This window comes from Xiphophorus couchianus, chromosome 9, assembly GCF_001444195.1.
Source record: "Xiphophorus couchianus chromosome 9, X_couchianus-1.0, whole genome shotgun sequence".
NCBI classification, from domain to species: Eukaryota; Metazoa; Chordata; class Actinopteri; order Cyprinodontiformes; family Poeciliidae; genus Xiphophorus; species Xiphophorus couchianus.
Window position 1 is genome coordinate 23,425,686 of NC_040236.1, and position 26,129 is coordinate 23,451,814.

General features: G+C 39.5%; 2 protein-coding genes across 7 annotated transcripts in view; both read right to left on the reverse strand.

Moving 5' to 3' along the window:
* Positions 1–16,035, reverse strand: part of ryk (receptor like tyrosine kinase) — a 40,020-nt gene extending 23,985 nt beyond the window's left edge. The window contains exons 1-6 of one of the 2 annotated variants that reach the window (XM_028028530.1): positions 15,297–16,035; positions 4,247–4,368; positions 4,061–4,160; positions 2,296–2,424; positions 745–807; positions 241–382 (exon numbers count right to left, since the gene is read on the reverse strand). In XM_028028530.1, coding sequence (XP_027884331.1) covers positions 241–382; positions 745–807; positions 2,296–2,424; positions 4,061–4,160; positions 4,247–4,368; positions 15,297–15,510 — 770 coding nt within the window. In that variant the 5' untranslated portion in view covers positions 15,511–16,035. The remainder of the gene's footprint in view (positions 1–240; positions 383–744; positions 808–2,295; positions 2,425–4,060; positions 4,161–4,246; positions 4,369–15,296) is intronic. The other variant, XM_028028528.1, reaches the window with a different exon arrangement.
* Positions 16,036–17,191: 1,156 nt separating this feature from the next.
* Positions 17,192–26,129, reverse strand: part of sned1 (sushi, nidogen and EGF-like domains 1) — a 38,097-nt gene continuing 29,159 nt past the window's right edge. For 3 of the 5 annotated variants that reach the window (XM_028027226.1, XM_028027224.1, XM_028027223.1), the window contains 12 exons: positions 25,243–25,359; positions 24,050–24,337; positions 23,761–23,944; positions 23,441–23,553; positions 22,226–22,504; positions 21,993–22,134; positions 21,809–21,891; positions 20,769–20,864; positions 20,441–20,557; positions 18,220–18,307; positions 18,013–18,111; positions 17,192–17,809 (listed from right to left, as the gene is read on the reverse strand). In XM_028027226.1, coding sequence (XP_027883027.1) covers positions 17,758–17,809; positions 18,013–18,111; positions 18,220–18,307; positions 20,441–20,557; positions 20,769–20,864; positions 21,809–21,891; positions 21,993–22,134; positions 22,226–22,504; positions 23,441–23,553; positions 23,761–23,944; positions 24,050–24,337; positions 25,243–25,359 — 1,658 coding nt within the window. In that variant the 3' untranslated portion in view covers positions 17,192–17,757. Of the gene's footprint in view, positions 17,810–17,898; positions 17,958–18,012; positions 18,112–18,219; positions 18,308–20,440; positions 20,558–20,768; positions 20,865–21,808; positions 21,912–21,992; positions 22,135–22,225; positions 22,505–23,440; positions 23,554–23,760; positions 23,945–24,049; positions 24,338–25,242; positions 25,360–26,129 lie in introns of those variants that run through there. The other 2 variants (XM_028027225.1, XM_028027227.1) reach the window with 2 other exon arrangements.

The following is a 26,129-nucleotide window of genomic DNA, read 5'->3' on the forward strand; positions in this document are numbered from 1 at the left end:
AGATTAAACTGATTTTCTTCTTCCTTTGAACTCAGGTTGCTTCAAAGAGAAAAGTAATTTGCACCACAGCTTTAAATGAACAAACCTAACATATCTAAGCTAAATCTGGAAGTTTTAGCTTTTTATTTGGGACCAAACTTAATTGCATTCGGCAGAAAATGCATTTCAGGTGAGTGCCTGTCAAAGCTCTAACTGCTACAAACAGGACATTAATGAGCACAACTGGATGAAAACTCCAACCTGTCCTCCATCTCCACCCTCTTGACGCTGTGCAGGTGGAGGATGGCCAGGATGATGGCCACCAGAAATATAACGATGCAGCAGACGCTCACGCTGATGTAGAACACCTGGGTGGAGGTGGTGGGCGTGGCCACACCGTCAACTGTTAAGAAAAAAACCCCAAAAGGATGACGGTAAATAGAGAAAACCTGGGTGAGGATTAAACAGTGTTTACACTGCAAGACAGGAAGAGATAAAAAAAATTAAGCTGTTGTTAAAAAAAATACAAACTTGAATAAGAAAGGAGAGCTTTAAGTGCCTCTAACGTTTCACTTTAAAGTCACTACTTTAAAAACGCTCCGATGGCCTTGTGTTTCTCCATCCTAACCCAGCAAAAGGAAGACAAACCCACTAACGGTGCTTTCTTACTCTCACAAAGAGTCTGTATGGACGCCCACGGAGAAGAAAAGCCGTTCAAAGAGTTCGCTCTGATAGTTTGGACCTGACGGAGGTATGGTTACTTACAGCCCGCTGTGGTCGCGCTGTTATTGTTGACAGTAACGGGAATGTTCAAGTTGGAGTCCATTCCTGTTCAGAGAAGAAGAAAGATTAGAAAAGATGATTTGATTAAACCTGAGTAACACATGAATGTGGTCAATTAAATGGTAGTTAAGATGCAGAATGCTGACAAGAAATACAGCGAATGTATTTCATGGAACCAAATTATTAAAAAGTGAAGAAAAACTAAATTATCTGCTCCACATATAATGCCATGCTAAAGTATTCATACCCCTCGAACATTTTCACTATGCATGCACTGATATGACAATTTGGACCCAAATCACATACAGCAACAAGTCAGAAAAAACATTGATTTAGCTTATCAACACAATTTTACATGCTTTTCATTATTTAGATTTTTATTGTACAAATAAAAATCTGAATCGTAGGACGCATTTGTACATTGACGATCTACATTCTGACATTCCAAAACAAAATCCAGGCAACCTTCACAAACAACCTAATTGTTGACTGTATGTAATTAGAGCTTTGAAAGCAAAGAAAAACTGCAAAGGTATGGCTGTCATTCTGCTAATGTTCATCAGGGAGGAGGGAAGCATGGTGGAGGTAGAGTCATGCTGTGGGGACGAAATGTTGACGCGTTGGAAACCATACATCTTTCATTTGCTATAAAATGCTGTATATGTCAAATATGACTAAAAAGCCTTGGAATTGGGCCTCTGTTTCTTTAAAAACTTGTGAAGTTTCTGAAACTCCGCCTTCAGGAAGTCATCACAACATGGCTCCTCCGTTAACCGTTTAACAACATCTTTACCAGGGTTTCACTGAGAAGCAGCTTCTGTAATCAGCTCAGCAGATATGCAGTTCCATCAGGTGTTTCCTAATTGTTACTGTTAGTCTGAAGGAGCTGAGTGGGGGAGTTGCGGGGAAGAGCTGCTCTGAAGCTGCAACTCCGAGGAAGAGCTTCGTCTTGAAGGTAGGGATAGCGCTAGCTACGCGTTTTGGACAGATTAAAGGATATTAAAGGACTTCTCAAACATGCACTGTTTTTGATGAAGGCAGAACGTTAAAGTAACATGATGAAAAGCTCAAAACATTTTATTTTTCGTAACACTGCTCCTTTAGAACCTTTGGTTTGACGTGTAAAACCATAGGGAAATATCCCTAAACAATAAGCAGCTGGAATCATCAGTCCTTAATAAACCACTTCAATGAGTACATTTTGAAAACCAAGCATAGTGTTGGATCATGTAAAATCCCTGTGAAACACATTACAGTTTGTGTTTATTTTGTAAACACATCATAAAGCGTTCAAGAGGTGTGAGTACGTTAACAGGGTACCGTTCCCACATGCACACTATGATCCGACATAATGATAGATCATAAGTGTTTGCAGTTCATTCATGCAACCAAAGCTGTCCTGCCATACAATGGGAACAATATTCCTTGTTTGTTTGAAATGGGGGGAAAAACAACTCATCCAGACAACAGACTCAGCTCCACTGTCTCAGTTTTGTTGCAATAAGCAACTCTAACCAGAACCAGAATTCGTACTTTTGAAGCACATTTTCCTCCTCTTGAAGTTGAGCAATGTGAAGTTGGGGTGGTTGGTCAGGTTGAGCTGCATGGTGACAAACGCCTCTTCATCCACGTTTTCTGAACAGATGATGTCTACCCTGAAGACTGTAGAGGAAGCACAGACATGAGCCAAAGATATACACAACGTCTGTGGATAAGAGAAATGAATACATATGATGGAGTACTAAACTCTACAAAACTTTTTTTTTTTTTTCTTTTTTTTTGAGTCAAAATTATTAGGAGCCATTGTGGAAGAACCTCTTGCGGTTCAGGAGCCTCAGGCTGCAGATCCCTAGAATTTTCTAGTTTTTTAAAAATTGGTTTGAGCTCTAAATCGTTTGGAGAAAAACGGTTCACCAGACAAAAATCAACCTTGCTCCATAGCTGTTTCAGTCATGGAGCATTTCTACGCCGTACGACCGGCGGGACAAATCTTGAGTAACGATGTCGACCTTCTGTTTCCTGAAGCTGCTTGGAGTTGATTACAGTTTATCAACTGGCTTGTTGACAACTGATTACAGGGTTTCAGCAGAGCTTCATGACTCCAAGTCAAACATCTTAATGTTGTGATTCTGAATCATATCCCACTCTTTAGTCATGGCAGTGCTCTTGGGCAAACCTCTGAGGAAGCCAACTCCCTTACCCCACACAGGGACTGCATCAGGATGAAAGTATGTTGGCACGGAGCTGGACTCACTGCAGCCTTCAGCTTTTCTTCTTGCAACAAATGATTTTCCAGATGACTCAAATAATGGCAAGGAATTTTGCTTCATCTTTGTCCTTCCTGTAGCATTTCAGTCTGTCATTTCTGAGATACGGTAACAAACTGATGACCTGTTCACAGAGAACCAGACGCCACCAAGCTCTGCACTGGTGGCAACAAGAGTTTGGTGTTTCAGTTTCAGTTTTCAGTGATCTCTCCATCATGAATACTTCTTCACTGAACCTTCTTCTTCCTCACCTGGTAATCTGCTCTTCCAGCTGAAATATTCTTAGCAGCAGTTTCCTAGACGTTTTCACCTGTGCTTTAAACCGCCTGAAATATTTCTCTTTGATCAATAGAAAAAGGTTAAAAGCTCAATATTTTTTCTACTAAAAGTAATATTTATCAGCCCCTTCAGGTTTTCACAATTCCACAATTGCAGAAATTTACCCAAACATCAACAGATTCCCAAATTTCTTTTGTGCAAATGGTTAAAAGACATTGAGTTTAAGTAACTGCTAACTCCAACCTGCAGGTGGCAGTATTAGTTACTTCTGCTACACCAAGCCTTACTTGATGTCTAGTTAAATGCACTGTGGGAGGTTACAAAGATCAAACTATTCAAGTTCTTTAAAGAGTAAAAATGTTTTGTGTGTGTGGAACTTGTCAGCTTATTTTTCCCCAGCCCTCGTTTTATTTCTTTTTGAAAATATAGCAAAATTTCTTACAAGTATCTCTAAATAAACACCACAAAGTGAGTGATTTTGATTTAAAAAAAACACAAAACAATCCAATTCCTTAATTTTATAAATTTCTATTAAATAAATCTGTATTCATATAATAAATCAGAACAATTCTACAAAGTGCAAATTTTCATTATACAAACTGGAGCTGGAATGGTTTCAAAACAACATGAAATTGTTAAACTAAGTGAACAATGAGCATCCTGGTCATTCTTTTAAATTACGCAATTTCAAAGTGTTTTAAATGTGACAAACGCGGTGAGCAATACAACTAAAGATAGAACGTTTTATAGACCTGAGGGAACGCGGGGAACCTCCCCCTGACTGGAGATGTTGCTCCCTGGAGTCTTCAGGACAGAAGGGTTCTCCACGAAGAATCCAAGCTTGTAGTCGACCTTTAAATGACAAATTAATATCAACAAACATACTAATATTTAATGTGTATAGAGGTAGTTAGGGACATACGGATCTGAATCTTTACCTTTGACCTGGAATACCATGTGAAATAAAGGCTGTTAGTCTCAGTGGGCACAGGCATGTTGAAGGAGAGAGCGTAAAAATTCACCACGTCGTCTCGGACGTAGTAGAGCTCTGCATCCAGACCTGTGGACCAAACAAGTTACAGATGATTTAAACAGAATGAAAGATAATATAAGATAGCTAGCAATCAAATTTTATTATTCTACATCAGGAGAGAGCAAGACCTCCAGCAGATAACAGGAAGGCTAAACAGATTCCAGTTTCACCCTTTTGCGCTGTTGGCCTTCTGATGCTGAACCTGGATATGGAAATGTTTGCATCCTTTTCAAAAATCTGCCAAAATTATCTGTAAACTAATTTGTTTTTGGTCAAATATTGTGCATTTACTATATCATTAAACAGAACTAAAAAATAAAGTAGTTTTAATTTTTTTAATGCACTAAAAGATTATGTAATTTTTGTGGCCCACATCTACTTTGAACTTGACAGCTTCAACCCACTGTGACGAAAAGTTTGAACATGTCTGCTCTAGGAAACACACACACAAATGCAAGCACGCCCCCCCCACCACCACCACCACACACACACACACAGTAAACCTGTATTTAGAAATACATGTACAACTTTGTTCTAAAGAATGCTCTCTTCTTCATCTCTCCATTTGTCACAAAAAACGAAATGCTGAACATTTCTTATTTAGGATTTGCGACTACTATTTAAAAGTACAGTACAAAAAAAAACTTCAACGTGTGAGAGAAAGCGGTTTCTTTACTCATAAGAAGCAGGGCTAGTATAAAGCACAAGAAAGGAGACCATAGGTTAGGAAGGCAAACAAATCGGTATGATGCTGCTTTGTAATCAACATGAAAAGAGCCTTAAAGTGATTCATCTGAGGGTTTTTTTCCCTCTGCATCAAAGGTTAATGCGTAGTGATGAAATCCCCAATTCTGACCCGAGGCGGCAGCAGCAGCCGCAGCAGCAGCGCTACGGCTCTTTGATGGTGACTTTCAGAACACGGACTTTAAAGAGAAGAATCAAAAACGGGCCCGGCCTCTCGCAGCCCCCTCTAGGCTTTCTCTGAGCGCCTGCTTCAAACTCGTGTCTTCTGCTGGTGAAGACAAAGACATTTTTACAAATTTACTAAACTAAAGAGGAGACACGTGTTACATTAACCAGCACCTGACAAGCCCACACAGACACTTTGTTTCACTCAAATCATATTTTTTTCTGCTCGTTAGCGTTGTTTTTTTGTTGTTGTTTTTTTTAACAAAAATAGAAAGCTTAAATTTAATAAACAAGGACACTCATTATTTAACAAGTTAAAAAAAAAACATTTCCTCCATCAACAGCACTAAATTAATATTAAAAACAAATTTACTTAAGTTATAGGGATTCAGGGGAGGAATAATTGCTGGGAGGAGTTCAAACTGTGTGTTTCACTCTTTAAATTTAAGAAAACGTATGAAAATCATTTGCTAAACAAATACCTTAAGGTTTGATTACATTTTCTTTTACAGATTTGTCTTAGCTGGAAATTGTTAGACATGTTTCAGAAAAATATTCAGGAAAGATTCAGCTTTTTTGATTTTGATGAGGCTGTTTGTATAAAAAGAAAGCTTAAACTTTTTTGTGTTCTTGCCATTGACAGGAATTTAAATATTTTCTATTTCTGTACTAGTTTTGTCTTTTTTTCCCCCTTTTTTGCTTTTTCATGCCCTTTTCTTTTTCAGTATTGTGTGATTTTTCTTTTTTTTCTGATGAATATGAAAAGGTTAAAATTGATCTAAATAAATATTGATAATATTTTAGGATGATGGGTTAAAGATTGACATGCTGGTTTCGTGTCCGTCTTGCTCAAAACGTTCTCAACCAGGAAGCTGGACAGCACAACTTCAAACAGAGAAGGATGTTTCCCCCCCCGCACAGAAAATATCGATCTACATCCAAGTTTATATCTGAGCAGTTTTATCAATTATGGCAAGCTGACGAGTTTGAAAACAGGAATGAAAGGTGACGGACACAGCAGCAGGTCAGTGTGCACACAGGCTGAGAGCTGGGAATAAGAGGTTCCTGAGCTAAAGGAAGTGTAGCCACTGCCGTCTGATCCCTGACTCACACGCACTGCTTTCTGCAATGACTGAATGAATATACAAAATGAATCTGTAACAGACCCGCTGTTTGATTACAGAGTTTGGCCAAAGCATCACAGCATTTATAAGAGCATCTTTGATCGTGACCGGCTTCTAAAATGGCCCATGGGAAATGAGGTTTTGGATTCCAGGACATGTCATACTTACAGTTCGTTTCAAGCCGGACATTTCCATTTCTCTCTGCAAGTGTCAAGTGATTTACAGCGGCAGCAAAGGATGAGGCCAAAATAAAAGAAATGATGGGAAACTCCCCTCCCGACACACCTGGGTACACTCAGGCTACCTAGGTGGAGGAATACAATCATTGTTTCAGCACCAGCGGTCCTTGAACCAACAAAAAAAACCCCAGCTGTTGTTGAAATTAGACAGTTCACAGCTAATTTAACACGTGAATCAAACACCGACCTGGAGACATACGGGTGAGAGAATTTCTCTCTGACATGATTTCTTTATACTATCATTTTTAGAGCTAACTGAACCCATAGCAGCTTTTCAAATTACACAAAATCTCCAGAAATTATATTTATGCAGCACAAGGACGTGCAAGCAAGCCGTCTGCTGTTTTATAGACATGTTGAAACATGACGTCATGCATGCAAGAGCCCCTGCCCCAACTCCATGCTGGAGGGGGAAAAAACAGCTAGACAACAATTACTACCATTGAGTTTAGCTGTGAAGTTATCAGCATAAACCTTAAATGTATGTATGATATATATAAAAAAGGAATGTATCACTTTGCTACTAATTGTCAACACTAAGACAAAGAAATAACAAGGTCCAACGGTATCTCATTTCACAGTTTAATAAAAATATATATTTTTTAAATAGCAAGGGAAGTAGGTCAGTGGTGCTAGCTTGACTTTGACAACCTTAACATGTAGCTGCGCTGTGGAATTCAGTGGTTTGGTTCAAATAAAAAACAAAACAAAAGGCGACCCAAATTAGCTAATCAATCATCGCTGTGTTCAGATGATTACTTATTAATCGACTGATTACAGGCGATTAATAATAGTCAATAAATATCAAGCCTGAAAACCTAATGCTGTAATGGACTGACTGTTCTTTGTGTGGAAAATGTCTGCTTGTTTATTGATGATGATTCCTGTCAGATTTGTAATCTTTGCTCTGTCAGCTAATGGACCTGTTGTCAACAGCATAGAGAAAGCCAAACAAAAATGCATAATATAAAGTTTTGTTAATCTAATTATTACAAATAGACTAGCAGGCAGATTACCCTGTTCAGGAAGGAAAGAAAGCAAGGTGCAGATGTTCACAAGACTGAAACAAGCGCAGCGCAATGCATGTCCACCTGGCTCCGCCCTGCTCTGCTCCTCTCAATCACACATCCCTGATAATTTACACCTTTGGTTACAGCAAGCGCCAAAATGGAGCTTGAAGACGTTAAACAAAAGCTAAGAACAGGAGAAGTCACACTCAAATTATGGCGGGTTTACTTCGAGCTTAGGCCTATAATTTATGTTGCATCAGGCTTGGTTGGATTTGTTAGCTCTCAGTATTAAAGTGGGTAACAGAGATCTTATTGTCATAGTTAGACTGGTCTACTTGTATCCTGATCAGACTAACCATGCCACATTAGATCTAAGTATAACTAGGTACTGGGTTTAACTTCAGACAATATATTTGAAAACTGCCAAGTGTAATCAGTCTTATGCCTTCAACCACTATCCAGCTTCACAGCAGTTTGCTAAAGGGCACATCAACTTCTCTTTTAAGTGTTGGCAGGGAGAAATAATGACTCATTTCTCTTTCAGGTTCAGAAATTAAAAGCTGAACTTGATACCCTGGTGGCGAACCTCGTCACGAGTAAAAAATGGAGTGAAGCAAACGGGGATGCCTTATAAAGACGGCTTTAGAACCCAACAAGAGACCAATCAGTGCTAGGAAAAGCAGCTTTCTGTGGCATTTCGGTCTGCATGTTCTGCTGCCTGACAGGCTGTGGATGATGTTGAAAGGGGAGAACAAAAGACGGCAGTGGTCAGGTGGTCAGGTCCGGGACAGATACAACAAAGAGCTAGTTGTGCGCAGAGCCGACACGCCACCTCTAAAAGCCTCCGTCGCTGAGTGTTCGGGAGGTTTCCATCAGGCTGACCTTTCTCTAGAAAGCCACAATAACTGGGGAGGCAGAAAACGATCCGCCTGAGGCTCAAACAAACCTATAGCAGCAGGAGGCCGGAGGAAAGGAAGCCAAAGATACAAATTTGAGAGAGTGAAGAGAGTGAATGCATGAAAACTATCCTGATATGACAATGGAACAAGACGGATGTCCTCACTGTTGCATTTCTACCCTAATCCCAATGAAGGGTTATATGGATCCTAGATAGGATGAATTTGATGAGAAAGTGGTGATCTTAGAAACTTTGACATGAACATCTCTGTGATTCAGTCAGCATCACTAACGGTGCAACATCCGACTGCAAATATCATGGACTACTTTGTTAGGTTCACATTTTACAATCTAATGAATAAATTTTTTATTTTTGTAAACAATTCTAGCATTTTTCACGTAACAACGATGTTCACAGCAGGGTCTGACGATGTGTCTGCAAAACCTACCACAATATAAGCATCTCATACCAGTCGATCATCCCACCCATACTTTCAACTTGGCATCTCTTGCCTGCATTGGAAAACGTCTGGACATCACCGCTTTGTGGCAAACCAGATGCAACCATCTAAATCAACAAGCAGAACCGAGTCCAGTCCCCTCTGACCAAAGCCTAATGCTAAGTATTTACAGAAACCCTGCAACAGCAGCACCAGATGCTACCAAAAGGGTCCCATTTAAAAGCATCTTACTGCCAGAGGAAACACACGCATTCAGTCCCAATCTCTGTGGTTTCCTTTGAGTCACTTCAAAGAGGCCGTGCATCAATTTTCTTCTCTTGTTCGTCACGCGCCTCAAGGGAATAAAACAAGAGAGCCTGAGTGCCGCAGTTCGCCGATGTCCCACTACAGCGGCCGCATTCGTGTTCACACGTTTCTCGAGGGAGCGCCCCAGTTCATTACATAAATATGAACTGGTTTCCTATAAAAAAAATTATTTAAAAAACTCTTGTTGCCCGTTTGTGTCAACACGGATGTATCTTTAGGCGACGTCTCAAATACACCATCCCTGCTCGGGTATTTTTGGAACAGGTTTCTCGTTTTGAAACGGTGGAGTGTTCGCTGAAGAACAAACACACTCTGTTTGGGTTTTTTTATAGTTTAAAAGGAGATGCATTTCCTTATAAAATGTACTGTCTATTAAATAAAAGCTACAAAAATAAGTTTCTTGTATCTCGTTTAACTGCTTAGACAGTATTTCCACAGCCTAGACTTGAACAGGAGAAACATTTCAAGATAATTTGACGTGAAAAATGGAGAAAGGACAACATGGTTGGGATCCAGAATGCCAACAACACACACACACACTCACGCACACAAAAAGGGTTTCAGTTTTACAGAACCTCATGTAAGCGGGAGCAGCTCAGACAAAAGATGTGAAAGCAGGAGCTCCTCCGATCGGCCAGAGGATTCTTGAAGAGTGGCATGAAGGAAATGAATGCTGCTGCCAATCATGCCTCTTTTTCAAAGCCTGGGCTTTGCCTTTCAGCCTCTGGAGGAGGGGAGAGAGAGAGAGAAAGAAAGAGAGAGAGAGAGAGGACCCGACATGCCCTGAGCTGTTCAAAATGCGGACAGTTTGATTCAGAGTATTTCTGAATCTGAGAACTAAACCAAAAGGCTCAAGCATGAAGCACACGGTGCAGCACACGATGGTAAGAAACAGCATTCCGATGATTAAACACACTGTTTAGTCACCATTAAAGGGGCAGTATTATGTAAAATCAACTTTTTGATTACATCATTTGTAATGTTATTCTCTCATCAAAAACATACATGGAGTGTTGCTTTGATTATTTCATTCATGTTTGAGAAATCCTTTAATCTCCCATTGCAACCATCCAGCTGTCCAAAACATCTGGTTGGACCTTCGAGGACAAAGCTTCCCCTGCAGTTTCCAGGCTTCCGCCTCACAGAGCAGCTCTCCCCTGCGACTCAACCACTCAGCTTCTTCAGACTAGCCAGTTGCAAGTAGCAAACACCTGGTGGAACTGCTGAGCTCATTACAGCAGCTACTTCTCAGTGCAATCCTGATTAAAAACACAGTTAAAGAGTTAATAGAGGAGCCAAGTTGTGATGCCTTCCTCAAGGCTGGGTTTCAAAAAGAGCAAGAGCTTATTAAAGAGACAGAGGCCCAATTTCAAAGCATTAAACACAAAGTCATATAGATCAATGGATCATGATGTCTCTTTGAACAAAATGACCCTTAAAAAAACATATTAATCATCAGCATGGAAATTATCGAGCTCATTTTATTTTATCATGTGATTAGTTGATTCATTACTTATTGAGACAGGCTGAGCTGCAGGCTTAACTTCTAAAGAAGAGAGAAGTTAAACCAAACCTGGGGGGAAAAAAATCCCCAATCTTTGACTTCAAAAATAAATTTGAACAAAATCACGATAAACTATGTCAGTGCAATCTCAGAAGCGCCATTAAAATCCTAACAGTCTGAGTGAGTTAAGACAAGAACTGATGTGGGAGATGAAGAGTAGAAAAGAACGTGAATCCAACACGAGCTTCAGGTTCATTACACGTTAGTCACATGGAAAAGCTATTAAGGGATGCCGCCGGTCCGTCAGCCCCGGACCAGGGCTCAGCTGAGGTAGGATGTTTTCCTTACCGAACCCTGGGGAGTCGGGCTGTTTGGGAAAGTTATCATCTGCTCCAAAAGCAGAAAATTTATGCGAAGACTGCATCATGCTTAGAGAAGTGCCTCAGTGTTTCGCTCTCTGCACAGAGAAAATATGAATGAGCAGGAAGGGAGTAAATGTAAAACTGACTCAAAGTTTCACCAGTCAGTAAAACATAAAAAAATGTAGAGAAACATAAATGTTCTTCTGGACTGTAGCTACAATGGAGAGGAGAGCTGAAACCCAATGTTAAACAGGAGTGAGATCCAACACTAATGATTCTGATTTAAGCAACAGAAAACTAATAAATTGTATATGCTGATCACCAAAATACATTATAGACCTGCTGTTGTTGTTGTATCAACCTTCCAGACCTCTCAGGTCTTCTGGTTCTGCTCTCCATCCACAGAACCAGAACCAAACATGGAGAAGCAGCATTCAGTTTTTTATGCACCACAAATCTGGAACAAACCTCCAGAAAACTGCAAAACTGCTGAAACACTGAGTTCCTTTAAATCAAGGCTAAAAACAAAATCAGTTTAGAGTTGATACTGGAATACTGATCAATATATTTGATGTGTATTCACTTGATGATGGCATTTTACAAAATGTAATGTTTGTGGCTTGTTTGATAATTGGTGGCTGTATGATGTTTTTATGGTATAAAGCACTTTGAACTGCCTTGTTGCTGAATTGTGTGACAGACAACCAAGAAAACAGGTTTGAATTAGTGCTTTAACCAATGTAGTCATGTTTATTTAGTATCTGCAGACTGTTAGATTCTAACAGTGAGTTTCCACTTCTCCATCACTTTCATGGTGTTGATCGCTACAGTGGAACCCCAAGCTGCTTTGGACCAGGTCAGATTTCCATCAGTTACCATAGAAACAGATACGTAATATCCTGAGCTGAATCTGAAGTCCCTGAAATCAGTGCACTGTTTTCAGATGACTGTCTGAAATATTTTAGGAAAACTCAATTGTTTTACAGTTGCACCAATCAGGCGTCGTCGTGGCCGACACTGGCTTCTTGTTTGCTTTCAAGTCTGACCTGCCAAATTCAATTTTGCGTCATTTCAATGTTCCATCCTAGTTAAATAATGCACAGTATATTTTCTGTAACATTTCATTTAACTAATAAAAGTAATAAAACAAGTTTCTGTTCAGATAGAATTCCATCTCCACACATTACACCTTACCAAAAAGAATCAATTTTGACTTAGTTTGTTGAGGTTTTGAGCAGGGTTGAAATGATTATTGAAATTAATAGCGATTAATTGATAACAGAAACAGCCACCAACTACTTTAGTCGTCAATTAACAGTTATGTGGAGCATACAGACTCAAAAATAGACATTTGCTGATAGAATAACACACTCAGGTGAGTAATTAAGCCAAAACTGGACAAAAAAATATATACACTTTAAATAAAAAAAATAAATCAATTAGGCACCTTTTGCTATGCATTAATTAATCCAAAAAATAAACAGATTAGTAAACAGTATTTTTCTTTTAGCTGTAGATGCATCCTTTGCTGCAAATGATCAAGCGTTCACTAAAAGGAATGTTATGTAATTCCATTTTAGGCAATAACATACATTTTTGACTTCTTATTTATAAAAGTAATTGAATTATTGGCTTATTTGCATCTTTTAATGCATCTCTAATATTGTGTAAAAAAAAAGGCTTAAGCATTTAACTGAAAAAGCTACACAATGTGCCAATTTTTTAGCAGATCAATCGATAAAATGATGTTTGTGCTGATATTCTGTTCACTGTAGCCAAACTTTCTGGCTGTATTTTCAAATGACATAATTTAAGACGTTGGTTGGTTTCATATGTAACTTTGCAAACCTGAACTGAGGTAGAGTATCATTTTTAGAAAGAGTATGCTCCATGCATCTTATAACGGCCACGATTTACTCAGTCTTTTCCTAGTTGGACTATCAAAGTTTGATGCAGTATTGACTTGAGTCATCAGATGTTCCTTTTATTACATCTTAATATGTTAAAGCATAAATACTGGATGATGGCGCATTTCCCTTTCACAATGGCTGTTCAGTCTGGTGTTGAATGAGTTGAAGCATCAAAGCAAATTAAATATAGTCACAAGCAAACCAGTCCTTCTGTTTGATGCTTAGCAGCTCTGAATAACTGCTGCTATTCAGATTACTGAATAACACAAGACTATTGTCTTGTAACTATTGTGTCACAAGACTATGGGAACACCATAGTCTTTTGACACCATGTACTTTCACTTGCTGATAAATTCATTAAATAGAAGAAGGTATCGCTGTTGACCCACGAACAAATGCTAACGAGGTTATAGGTTGATGACAAAACTCATTTTTGACGGAACTTTGGCAAAAGTAGAAAGCCTTCTTCTGATTTCGCTGCTTCAGTTTCTGTGTTAATGTGTAAGGAGCCACTCCCACACAGTTTAAACCCTATAACAACAGCTAAGGAGCAATGCATACACATACTTAGACTTAGCCTCCAAGAAGAGAAAAACCTCATGCCATTACATGCAGAGAAGATAAATAAAATTTTTTTTAAAAAACAATCAAACATCCAGAGTAATTCACAGCTTCGGCACTTTTTGTCTTTTTGAAACCATAGATGGCTGAAATGACTGATATGGCCGATGATTATACACACTGCACCAAAGATATGAATAACAGCGTACACAGCTGTGCTAAAACAGACGACCACGTCACAAACTATTTTGTTCCTGAGGCTTCAAAGTGTAGGATTTGGAGGTTGTATGTTGTTTGTGTTGTGTATGGTTTTTTCCCCCCTATTTTTACGCAAACATCAAACAAGCCTCAAAGCCATTTTGTTCCTTCTCTTTAGTGGAAATTGAAAAACATTTTTAATGAAGTGTGAATTACTCTGCTACATATAGTCGTCTGGTAATAGGGGTGAGTTTATAGCCAGCAAAAATGCCTGAAGAAGAAGAGCAGGAACAAATAATAAATAAAAAAACGTGCACAAAGATGATTTCATTTCAGATTAAAACACTGAACTGACTGGACTTACACAAAAGGCTGAAAATGACCCTTATCTCTTTGTATTTTTATGCATAAAATAAGCTTAAGCGGTTAAATGAAAAATTTGCGTTGATTTTTTCTATCCGATTATCGATTACTAAAATAATCCTTAGTTGCAGACGTAGATTAGAATGATCTTTTCAGAAACCACAATCTATAGAATGTGATAATTATTCAATTAATCATCAGAATAATCTACAGAACAATCAATTACTGAAATAATCATTCCTTTCAGGCCTGTATTTAAGAAGCAAATCCTGATTTCTACGGGCAAAAGACTAAACCGTAATTACATTACATTTCTTTCTAATTATTATCACATATGACTTCATAAGAAAATAAGATATTGTCATACAAGCACAAATTCAACGCATTTTATTCCGATTATATGTCAAACAAACCACAAGGTAGCGCAAAACTGAGAAGAAGGTAGGACAAGTACACAGTTTTAACAAATAATCAGAGAAGTGTAGCTCTGTACTTAGCCAAGCTGAGCCAATATTTTGAATAAAACAATTACAGCCGAAAGTCTCGAGGGTTCTTTTTTCTGCCAGCTTATATGCCATAGAGTCTGAAGTTTTTGCTGATTCTTCCAGCTGAAGCTCAGTCGTTCTGGATGAAAAGACTTGCCCAAGAGTCCCAACTTGATTTAGGACTTTCTTTAGAGGGTAATCGCTAATACGTGATTATGCTTTGATCTAAAGAAAAATGGGATTGTAGCTTTGGCTGTAGTGCTGGAAGGTGAACTTCTCCCACGTTCTCAAGTCCTGTGCTTTACTCTGTATTTAGCTCTATTAAGTCTGACCCAGCTGAAGAGCAACAACCCCACAGCATGACACAGCCATCACTATGCTTCACCGTGTGGATGGTATGTGTTGTGTTATTTGGGCAATTGCTCGCAATGTGTTTTACTCATTGGTATCAAAATAAAATGTTATTTTTCTCATTTCCCCCTCACCTTAGTTACCTGCAGTTTTTGCTGTGTTTATCTGATCACATCCCAATAAGAGGCGCCAACGTCTAAGTATGAATACCTTAAACAGAAACACAGGCAGACTGGGATACATTCACAGCTGACTTTATACCAAGGCCTACTTACCTAGAAACTTCTTCACCTCCTCCACGCTCATGTAAATGTTGACACGAGGGTTGTTGTTGTTGATGTGGACGCCAGAGGGAATGCTGTGGCTGGCGAGGCAGCCGGCGCCTTCCAGCAGCAGCAGGAAGAAGAAGCCCCCGAGCCTCCACGGCACCGAGTGAGGCCAGCCCCGGCTCTCAGACGGGCTGCCAGCGCTCACAGTCAACCCCAACATAGCAGTGGTCGTCTGGCTCGCTGTTGTGTTCCCTCCTCCACCGTCGATAGTTTCTTTCTCATCCGTCCGTGAAGTTAATCCGTGGAGGAAACATTACGAGTTAAACTACGCCGCAGCGTCACTAATTACTGTAACTATTTTAGCCACAAATCTGTTGTTTTTTGTTTTTTTTAAAGTCTTTTCTTTCGTGCTGAAACAGGCTAAGTTAGCCAGAGGAGGCTAACTTGAGTTCAGTTGTGCTAACCCTCGGCGGTCAGACTGTAGCTCACCGTGCTCGCGCTCAGATTTACGACGTTTTCCAGCCGAACAAGAGACGTGCTGGATGTCGCCACATGGATGCACATGGATTTGTGCGGTTAAAAACGAAACAAGGGTGAAAAAAAGTACCCGAAAGCAGTAGAGTCGCTAATACATGAAGCCTTCTCCCTCCTTGGTATGTCCTCCCGTTGCTTTTTCCTCACTGTCTCAGTTTTCACTCGGAGCAGGGAGGAGGGGGGCCGCGGAGAGCTCGCTGCTCCCACCGCAGGAGCTGAGTGCCGCCTTCAGGTGCTGTGGGAAATATTTCTGAAGCACGTCCGATTCAGGTACGTTCGAGTTAAAACGAAGAGCCATAAATGCTCTGACTATTCTGTAAATGTTGGAATATGCGTTCCAATGAGGCGCATTTGTAAGATTAAAAGTATCGTTTTAGACAACTTTTAAGTAGTTATTGTAGATACTTTTTAGTAAATCACATTAGATATACTCGACTTATGGTATTTTACACTAAACACTCGTACATATATATATATGCATTAACTGAATTATGAAGAGATTAGGTTTTAGAGTGCGAACGCAGGACCTCACCTCGACTTGTGCTTTAGAAAAATAGGATCCTTTAAAGCCACATAAGCGAGAACTCAAATTTCCTATAATAATTACGGCAAGTCTGAAATAGGAGGTGGGCTGTGTAGGCTACTACATATAAAAAGGAAAATAAATGCAAAATTCACATTTTATCCCAAAATGACAATAACCCTTTCCATATTTTGTTTGTTGAGGGTACCGTAGAACAGTGGTTCTCAAACTTTTTTCAGTGATGTACCCCCTTAAAAATATATTTTTAGTCAAGTACCCCCTGACACGGGCAAAACATTTTTGGAATTAAAAAGAGGTAAAGTGCTGTAAAATCACTGTCTGATTTATTAAAGCCAAACAACTTATATCAGTGAACCTGACAAATACATCCATATTGCAAACATTGCATGGTTAAACAAAAAAGAAAAACAGAAGACGGTGACCACCAGGAAGGTATAAAACCAGTCAAACCGTTTTATTTTAAAGGCTATTGAAACAGATTAATATCCAATGGCACAATTACTGCCAACAATCTCTTTGAAATAAATCTAAAACTGGTGTCACCAAGTTTTCACAAAGGTCAGATGCTATCAATATGCTGACTAGACAATTCAGATAAAAACCTACTTGCCCCTGCTAAAAAAACTGAAAATGGGTCACGATTGCATGTTTTTATTGGAATAATGAACCAAAGCATATTGCCAAGTAAACACACAAATGGTTCACCAGACTTAAAATGAACCATCTTCAGTGGCTTGACTTAAAAATATAGGTCTTTATTCAAAGATATAATTAAAAAAGCCACTTATTTTTGGACATTCAGAAAGGACAAAGACATCTCAAACCATTTTTACCATTTTTATTAATAAAATATCCACCTACAAAATGATCTATAAACACTATTTACAGAGTAGCAAGCAGTGATGCCTGCTAAGACAGAGTAAGATATTTTACATAGAAAACACAGGGCAGAGGAGATCAATTCATGGGCTGTGGTGACAATGTATTGTACATTTTCTATTATTTCATAAGGACACATGAGGAAAATGTAGGGACTCTGGGCATTCTGTGATTATTTCCCTGAGGGACAAACCTGCAGCTGGAGCACAAATCAAACCCTCTCCTTGTGTCTCTGCATGGAAATGAGGTATATAAGGTCTCTTATCCAAATTTGCTTAAAAAGTGTGAAAATAGTATCTGCCAGCAAACGTCATAAATAACGTGGGGGTCAGTCGTCCGTCAATCCCTTCCTTTTCCTGCAAACGAAACTTCGAGGATGGAAGTTCTGTATCCGGATGAGCGAATGTTGTGAAATGGTTACGGTGGGTCTTGACGGGTTCTCAGGACAAAAAAAAAAAAAAATCACCATAATCAGACAATTCAAGTAGATTATATACACCAAAAATGTAGCTAGGAGGTTCTCCACATGACAGTGATGACTTTCATCAGCATCCAGCTTGCTCTAGAGGAAAGAATGAGAAACCTTAGTTTGTTTTGTTGAAAATAATGTGCCGTTCTGCTGAGGCATGCAGAAAGGATGTTAAAACCTACTTTGATTTTTCTTGTGAAAAAAAACAAACACTATTACTGGTGTCTGCTTGCTCTTCCGGCTGTTAGGAAAGAAAATACAAGTGTTTCAATTTAGTTAGACGACTATAGACTTACTTGTGAGCAGACAGCTTGTTATGCTTACTTTGACTTTTCACTGGCTCACAAATCTCCTGATAGCACACGTCCTGCTGTACCTTATATGTCCTTTTGTACCTGTGAGGAAGAAAAGCTCATATACACTGGATCTGCTGGGAAATGAAAAGCCCCCCATATTCCTCATAATCCTGAATCTGCATAAGTAGACAAAGTAGCAGGACTCACTGATAGTGGCACACTCCGCCCTCCCAGACAGGTATGCTTTTAGTCTCAGAGAAGAGCCGGGTGCATGGGTGGGGCACTCGCTGGCACACTGAAACACAGCGGACACACGAATGCCGTAAGAGCTGCCAGGAGGGGATAAAGCCTGCAAGATGGCTGAAGGGTCTTGCGGGATGGAACCGGGCCCTTCTCGCTGGCTGACGGATGGGTTTTAGGACAGGAATGTTTAAACAACCCTGACACTGGATATTTGAGTGTAGAGCAAGATTTAAGGGGACCAAGGGGTATGTCCAGTGTCTCCTTCATCAACGTGTTCTTCAAACTCGTAAATCCTCCTCTGTTTTGGCAGAGCTGGGTTTTTAGTAAAGGGCTAAGAAAGTGCGTTCCCTCACTTGAGCGTTTTCTGGTCGGCAGCTGTTTTTTTTTTTTTTACACTTTTCGGTACTTTTCATTTGTGCCTTTTTGGCTCCAAGAAGTTGTAAAGAACATATATGTTCTATGTTTGTCTTAACAACAAACAGTTGTAAACGGAGATCAATAGAGATCATTTTCACAAGAAAATGGAGATGTAAAAGGCTTTTTGCCCAACAGCGATGAAATCTTTTGTCCTAAGGTACGTTTTGGAACATTATTCTTCAGCGGGTTTATTAATAAATTGTCTCATTAATTAGAGGAAGCGGTTTATAATCTTTAGGAACTATCTTTTATAGTAGTTAGCCGATATAAGAGGTCATTGCTGATTGTTAGGTGTCATACTGCTTTAACATTTTTTCAATCTTTCATTGCCTCAACATTCTTAATGACGCTTGAACAACAAGTGTACACAGTGTGCAAAAGTATTTGCACCCATTAAACATTCACACTTTGTCACGTTGCAACCACGAGAAATAATGAATTTTGTTGTGACACTTTGTTTTAGATCAACAAAAAGAAGTGAATAACTGCAGAGTGGAAGGAAAAAGATGCTTGGTTTTGTGGCGTGTATTTACAGCTGATCACACTAGATCATCTACTTCCTTATTAAATTGGTTGGACTGGATTTGTCTTTGGGATTCTCTCCCGAAATCCCTGCTTCCCTGCACAAATAAAGTTTGTGATTGTGACAGGACAAAACGCGAAAAGGTTAAAGGGAATTCTCTGACTACTGAAAATGTATCCAAATCGATAATCCTACTGGATGTAAATAAATGAGTTTCTGTAATTCTTACACACGGAAAGGTAAAAATCAGTTAGAAATGAACAGTTGTTCATGACTTTTGTAGCATTCACAAATCAGTTTACCATATAAAATGGCAAATTCCTGTTAAAACTGATCGGAAACTGGGACTCGTGGTCTAAAAATTACCCAATGAAAACTGACTACGTCTTTAGAATATAATATTTCAGATGCTGAACAATGGAAAGTATTAAATAAGAAATAAATTATTTGTTTTATAGTTCGTATAGAAAAATGCTTAATTTTGAAGCATAATTATATGTTAGATTGTGACACCACAGTGTCGCTTAAAGTTGTACACACCACTGTCTACCAGCTCTATTAAAAATATATATCTACAGTTTAACAGTTTTCCTGCATAAATCAACATATAAATGAACATATCTGAGGGCAAAATAGAACTGAAAGGTATAACAACTTGGCTGCAAAAGTCAGATTTACTTCTGAGGCCTGTGCTGGCCGTTCCAAAACTTTAACTTTCCTCTCATTAAGCCATTCTTATGTGGATTTGGACTCGCTGTGATGCTGACTTTTAAAAATTTCTCTTTGACACCTGAAGGTTTGGGGATGAAAACCGAAATTCAAAAAATGGGATTTAATTACAAAAACCTCTATTCCGTCTGAAGAAAAGTTACCACACACCATGATGCTGCCACCACCATTGTTTTCAGAGTGTCACACATTCTCCCAAATTATTCTGGGAGATTTTAGCCTGGCCTGGATTGTTTTCTTTCAGAGAAAATGTTTCTTTCTCAACTAGAAGGCCTGAAAATCCAACTAGAACAGATACACTTTATTTCAGGTTCATAAGACTCACTACGACCGACGGTAGGTGAGAACTTAAACCTGGAAATAAATCAGCAGGAGCTTAAATTAAGTACCAGTTTCACAGTGTGCATGACTGAAGACTGAGAATAAACACAAGACGTAAAAACCAATGTCAATTGGGATCAGAGTCTGAATCGCACGGTTTGTATGTGGAGTATAAGAAGACAAACACATACTTACACAGTTCACACTGTCTGCCCTTGAAACCCGTTGCACAGCTGCACACGACGGAGCCCCTTTCGTTCACACACGTCCCTCCGTTCTGGCAGGGCAGACTGCGGCAGTCCTGGGGCGACTCTAAAGACAGCAGCTGCCATTAAAACCCTCAGAGCAGAATCAGTTTCAGTCTCATGTTTCAGGCCCACTAGTTCACATCTGATACCGTCCGCTGACAGATTCCAGCTCTACTCCAGTGCACCAGAAGAGGAATCTTGTGCTTTATTTTTTGCTAAAGTATTTAAATTAAAAAAGAGAAAGAGAGAGGGAGAGTGTACAATGAAATACCTACCAGGCTGTGTTCTCAAAGCTTTTTCCTCCATCTCTAATGCAAGGCTAAGTTTGTTTGTTGTTTCTTCCATCTTTTCTAATCTGATAGGTGGAGGTCCTGCAAGGCAAAAAGAAAAAAAAAAAGAGAGAAACATTTCCTGTCATGTATCTTTGCGAAACGAGGAAATGAACGAATTACTCCATGATGACTCTGACAGAGTTTAGATGTGGCACTGGCAGGGACTGTATACATTCCTTGTCTTGAAACGATGTTTTGTCGAAACGCCATTCGACGACGTGGAGGAGAATCTTAAAGAGGAAATGTATTCTCAAGAGCAAATGATAACATCTGGAAAAAGGTTTAGCCTATATGCTACAGCAAGTGAAAAAAAAAGAAGTCCAAAATCCTCCATAGAAAATTAACTAATGGAAGAAAAAAAGCTGCCAGAAAAAGTTAGCATGGTTTTCAGACATTTTTACAGATAAAAACCTAAAATGTGTGACATTCATTTGTCATCCCTCACACCTATAATCTGACACCCCTGAATAAATTTATGTGCAACCAATTGTCTTTAAAAACATTAAAAACTATTTTTCTCCTTCCACTTTACAATTGTGCAATACCCTGTGTTGGTGCGTCACATAAAACCCCACCGGTTTGTGGTTTTAACATTAAATTCTAAATTTCATAATGTTAAAATAAAAAGAAATTCCAGTTGTTCTAGTTTAGAGTTCCTCTAAATCAAGGCTAAATCCCCACCTTGCTTAGAGCCTTGATTCATAACAACTGGAACATTGATCAACATATTTGATTCATATTTGCTTGATTATTTTGATGATGGCCTCTGACAAAATGTAATGTTTATTGCTTGTTTCATAATTGGTTACTGAATTATGTTTTTAAGGTGTGAAGCACTTTGAACTGCCTTGTTGCTGAAATGCAAATAAAATTGACCGACTAACATAATAAATTGTACAAAGCATACTGAGGAGACTGGAACTATCATCTTAAAGTAAAACTTCTTCAATCTCTTAAATGTTTACGCGATCGTTTAAACTTACTGGTACGATGTCGGATCACTTTTGGCGTTAAGTGGGAAAACCTAGCCGTTATCTTCCCCCTCCGGTCAACCAGCTCAGTGTATCTGCAACACAGGAACAAACACTGCTTAGCTTTTACAGTGGACCTGCTGCTGATGTTTGTGTTTTAGGGTCGAGTGGACTGTAATCAGACGCCTGCTAATACCTGAACAGCTCTTCTGAGTTCTTTATTTCCGTGTTGCCGCCCAGGTCTTGAGGGTGAGATGTGGGAAATATGCGCACGGTCTGGATCCCAAGTCCCGTTACCGTGGGCCGCTCCCTCCTCCCAGGTCTGACCTGCGTTGGCACTAGGTTAGCGGAAGGAAACAGCAGCAGAGTAATTCAAATGTAACGTATTAACATTTGTGGAGAGACAGAGCAGTAGGCATGATAACTCACAGGTGGTAAAAGATAAGTGCTGCGGTATGCTGTGGATTTGTTCCTGTCCCGTGTTTTTGACAGACATGAGAGCGACGTAGTAGTGATGTCCTGGTGTCAGCTCACGGAGTGTGTACGAACCTAACTTCCCATTAGGCAGGAAGCGACTCCTGGTATTCAGACCACGGGTTACGTTGATCACAAAACCATCTGGGACGTGTCGCGGATGGCGGCTCCAGGTGATCAGCGCTGAATTGGGGGTCACATGCGACAGGGAAAGATTCTGTGGGGGATAAGGCCCTGGGGGTAAAACATTTAAATGGTCAGATTGTGAATGTTTTTGGACTTGTGTTTTTTGCCTCAGTAATTCATATAAATCTCTGATAGCACAAGGGAAAGGTCCTCCACAGACGTCTTCACAAAAAAGTCAGAACTAGGGATGCAAACAATTAATCGACTTCAGATTAATTGTCAATTAATGGTTTATTAGATTAAATTAGTTCCAATCAATTAACTAGTAACGACCACTTAGACCTTCTTTTAGTGTTGTCACCGTGATGACCAGTGGTGCCCTGCTATTCAGGGCACCACTGGTCATCCCTCAGCGGAGCCAGTTGATACAGAAACAAAGATGGTGGAAAATCACAAAATGGAAAAGAAAAACGGTCCAAATAGTCCAGTACAAATTGCACTTTATATGGTTTTGTTTTGAAATATAAACACTCAACAAGCTGCTTACGTATCATCATAATAGTGCTGATGTGCTTCAAAAATGAGGATGTGATGATACCATTAATGTGATGGATGCCCATAAGCCATAAGAAAAGTGCAATTGTATATTTATTCAGTCAGTATTTAACATAGCGGATACGAAATGCTGAAATCTTTTTTGAAATTCAGCATATTCTAAAAAATGTAGCAGATGTCATAAAAAGAGGGCCTGCCCTCTTTATGCAAGAGAACACTCAGGTTTTTCAGAAAATGGTTCAGGTTTTATTAATTAATCATTAGTCGACTGATAAAATCAATCAACTCAACGGATAACTGGCATCCCTATTAAGAATACACATTTTATCTCTGGCCAGATCCTGGGTGGAATGATGTCTAAGATAAGGATTCAAAGTGCTTACATAATTTGTTTTCTGTACAACAACTCTGAGCTGGTAATCTTTGTGAATGGAAAGATTGTTGAAACAATGTTGAAACCTAGTAGTGTTTGAGAAACTGTCTACTTACTTGTCCAGAATTGCAGAGGTCCTGCTGAGTGACTGGTGGAAGGAAATTCATCTGGCCTGATCCCACTTTGAGTCAAAACATCCACTGTATACATGTGACCAGCCTGTAATGAACTGTGAAACACGAGGAGGGACACAGGTTGCGTTTACTCATCCTTAGTTTTGTCCAGAGCTGTTTGAAACTTTACATTTGTGGAAAAAGTTCCTCCCTCTGCCTGCTAAAAGGGACTCTCTGTCTTGTACAATAAATCAACACTTCCATCTAGTGGACGAAAATGGAGCTGCGGCAGTGCCACTGGAATATTTAGTGCAAAGTCTTACCTGAAAGTGTGCTCAGTGACGCTCGAGTTGAGTGCAACAGTGAGAGGTTCGGTCCCATCTGCAGGCATTAAAGAGACATGCACCCTGCTGACGGCTGCATGATGAGCAGCCTCGACCAGCCAGCTCAGCCAGGCCTGCGAGGACGACACATTGAGCAGCTGCAGCTTTTCCACCCGCTGCGGTCCTGGCACCGAAAGTTTGATTGTTGAAACTCAAATGATCACATTTTTAAAAAAAACACACAAAGAAAACAAAACAAAACAAAAAAAAATCATAAGGAGATGCTCACTTGTGCGAATTAGCGCAGTGGCAGGTTGGCTCGTGTCATTGCCGTAGGCTTTGAGTTTGATGGAGACGGTGGAAATGTTGTACAGCATGCCGGGATCCAGGTCCTGCAGAACGTGAGTGGAGCGCTGCTTGTCCAGGTAGTCCGTTTTGGGGGTGCTGTTGCCCAGGGGGGCGTAGGTCACAGCGAACATGCTGAGCACTCGGTGGGAGTGGTCTGGCTGATCCCAGCGCAGTTCCACCTCATTCTCCTCCACGCGCAGTACATGGAGACCAGATGGGGGTAACAGGTCTGGGAACAGCAGCAACCGTGGATTTTTATTCTACGCACTGCGGTGCTTTGAAAAAGTATTTCAAATTGAAAAATACAGTACTTTATTGATTCTAAAGGGAAATTAAATGTAATTCATTAATTCAATATTCTTCAAAGAGTAAAGTTATTTAACTTATTAATTGACTAAATTATGAATTTAATTTGTTTGTCACATTCTGCAATATAAAAACCCCAAATTGTCAGTGTGTTTTGTTGGGATTGAATGTGACAGAGCAATACAAAGTAGCCTGTAATTGTGAAGTGGAAGAAATATTATCTGTGGTTTAAATATTTCACAATAAACAATGTGAGAAGTATGGTTATGCATATGTATTCGCCCCCACTACTGGAATTACAGGTGCAGCTGTGTTTGAGTTTTGCACATCTAGAGAATCAAACACAGTTGGTATGGATTTGAAGATTGACTTCCACGCCTTGCCACAGATTCTCAATTGGATTTAGATCTACACTTTGGAGATAGAAAACCTTTTTGCGCGTGGGGCTAAAAGTAAAATTTTACCTAATCACCTTGTTGACCTTGATCATTTACTAATGTTCTCTGAATCCTTCATAGAATAGCTGGATTTATGCTGAAATTCAATGAAAAACAGATGAACTGTGTTTACCAACTCGGCCACCTCTGAAGATAACTGGCTGCACTAGGGGTATCAGATTACGCAAGTTTAATAAGATTTTTATTCCTAAAATCCCCGTGTCATATTGGTTCATCACACAAAATCTAAATAAAATACATCAAAGTTTGTGGTTTTTAGCTGACAAAATGTGAAAAAGTTCAAAGTGTTACAAATATGTTATGATGCTCCGTAACCACATTGTTGTCTTTATAAATTTGTGAGTGCAGTCTGATTGTTGACCTTACTGACCTTTCTCACAGTCTTTGCCTGTGAGGCCCACTTTGCAGACACAGTTGTAGTTTCCTCTCCTGTCACTCCAGCAGCTGCCTCGAGTTCCACAAGGTTTCAGCACACATGGGTCCTCCACTTGGTGGTGACAAAGACAAACAGTGGCAATAAGAGACTGTAGTTCATGTAACAACTAAAAGTTATGTTAATCCCGTTTAATGCTAAACATTAAATGGAAATAGATATGTGTTGTGTGTATAACCACAAAAAAAATAAGACGAGGAACGTATGGAATTGCAAGAAACCAAAAAGAACAGGTTTTTGTCTGTTTTGCTTTTACAATTAATTGACTTCATGGAATTAAAGACCACATGGACTTAAAATATTCCGTTTTGCTTTGTCACGATTACTCCATTTGCTACTATGTATCAAAAATATTTTTGTAGAGTATTTTCACACCTGATAGACCAGTAGACTCTGTTTGATTGTGACCAAAATTGCAAAACTTGTTTCATCTTCAGCTAGTGAGGTTTGCTTTCACGCTGCACTGTGTCAAACGATCCAAACCAATTGAAAACCTGCTGTTCACACCCTCGCCTGTGGTGGCGCTGCACCAAGAACCACTGAAGGGAGTACGGTGGCCGACAGGTGCAAATGCGCAGCAAAAGAGAAAACATGCAAACAAAAAAAAACACGCGCACAAATTAAATGCAGCAAACAAAAAGAGAGACGCAAACAAAAAAAGAAGACACCCCCGAATGAAATGCAGCAAACAAAAAAGAAAACACCCCCGAATGAAATGCAGCAAACAAAAAAGAAAACACCCCCGAATGAAATGCAGCAAACAAAAAGTGTTGAAAACGGAAGTGCTCCAGACCACTAGGGGGAGTCAAAGAAAATCGAGACCG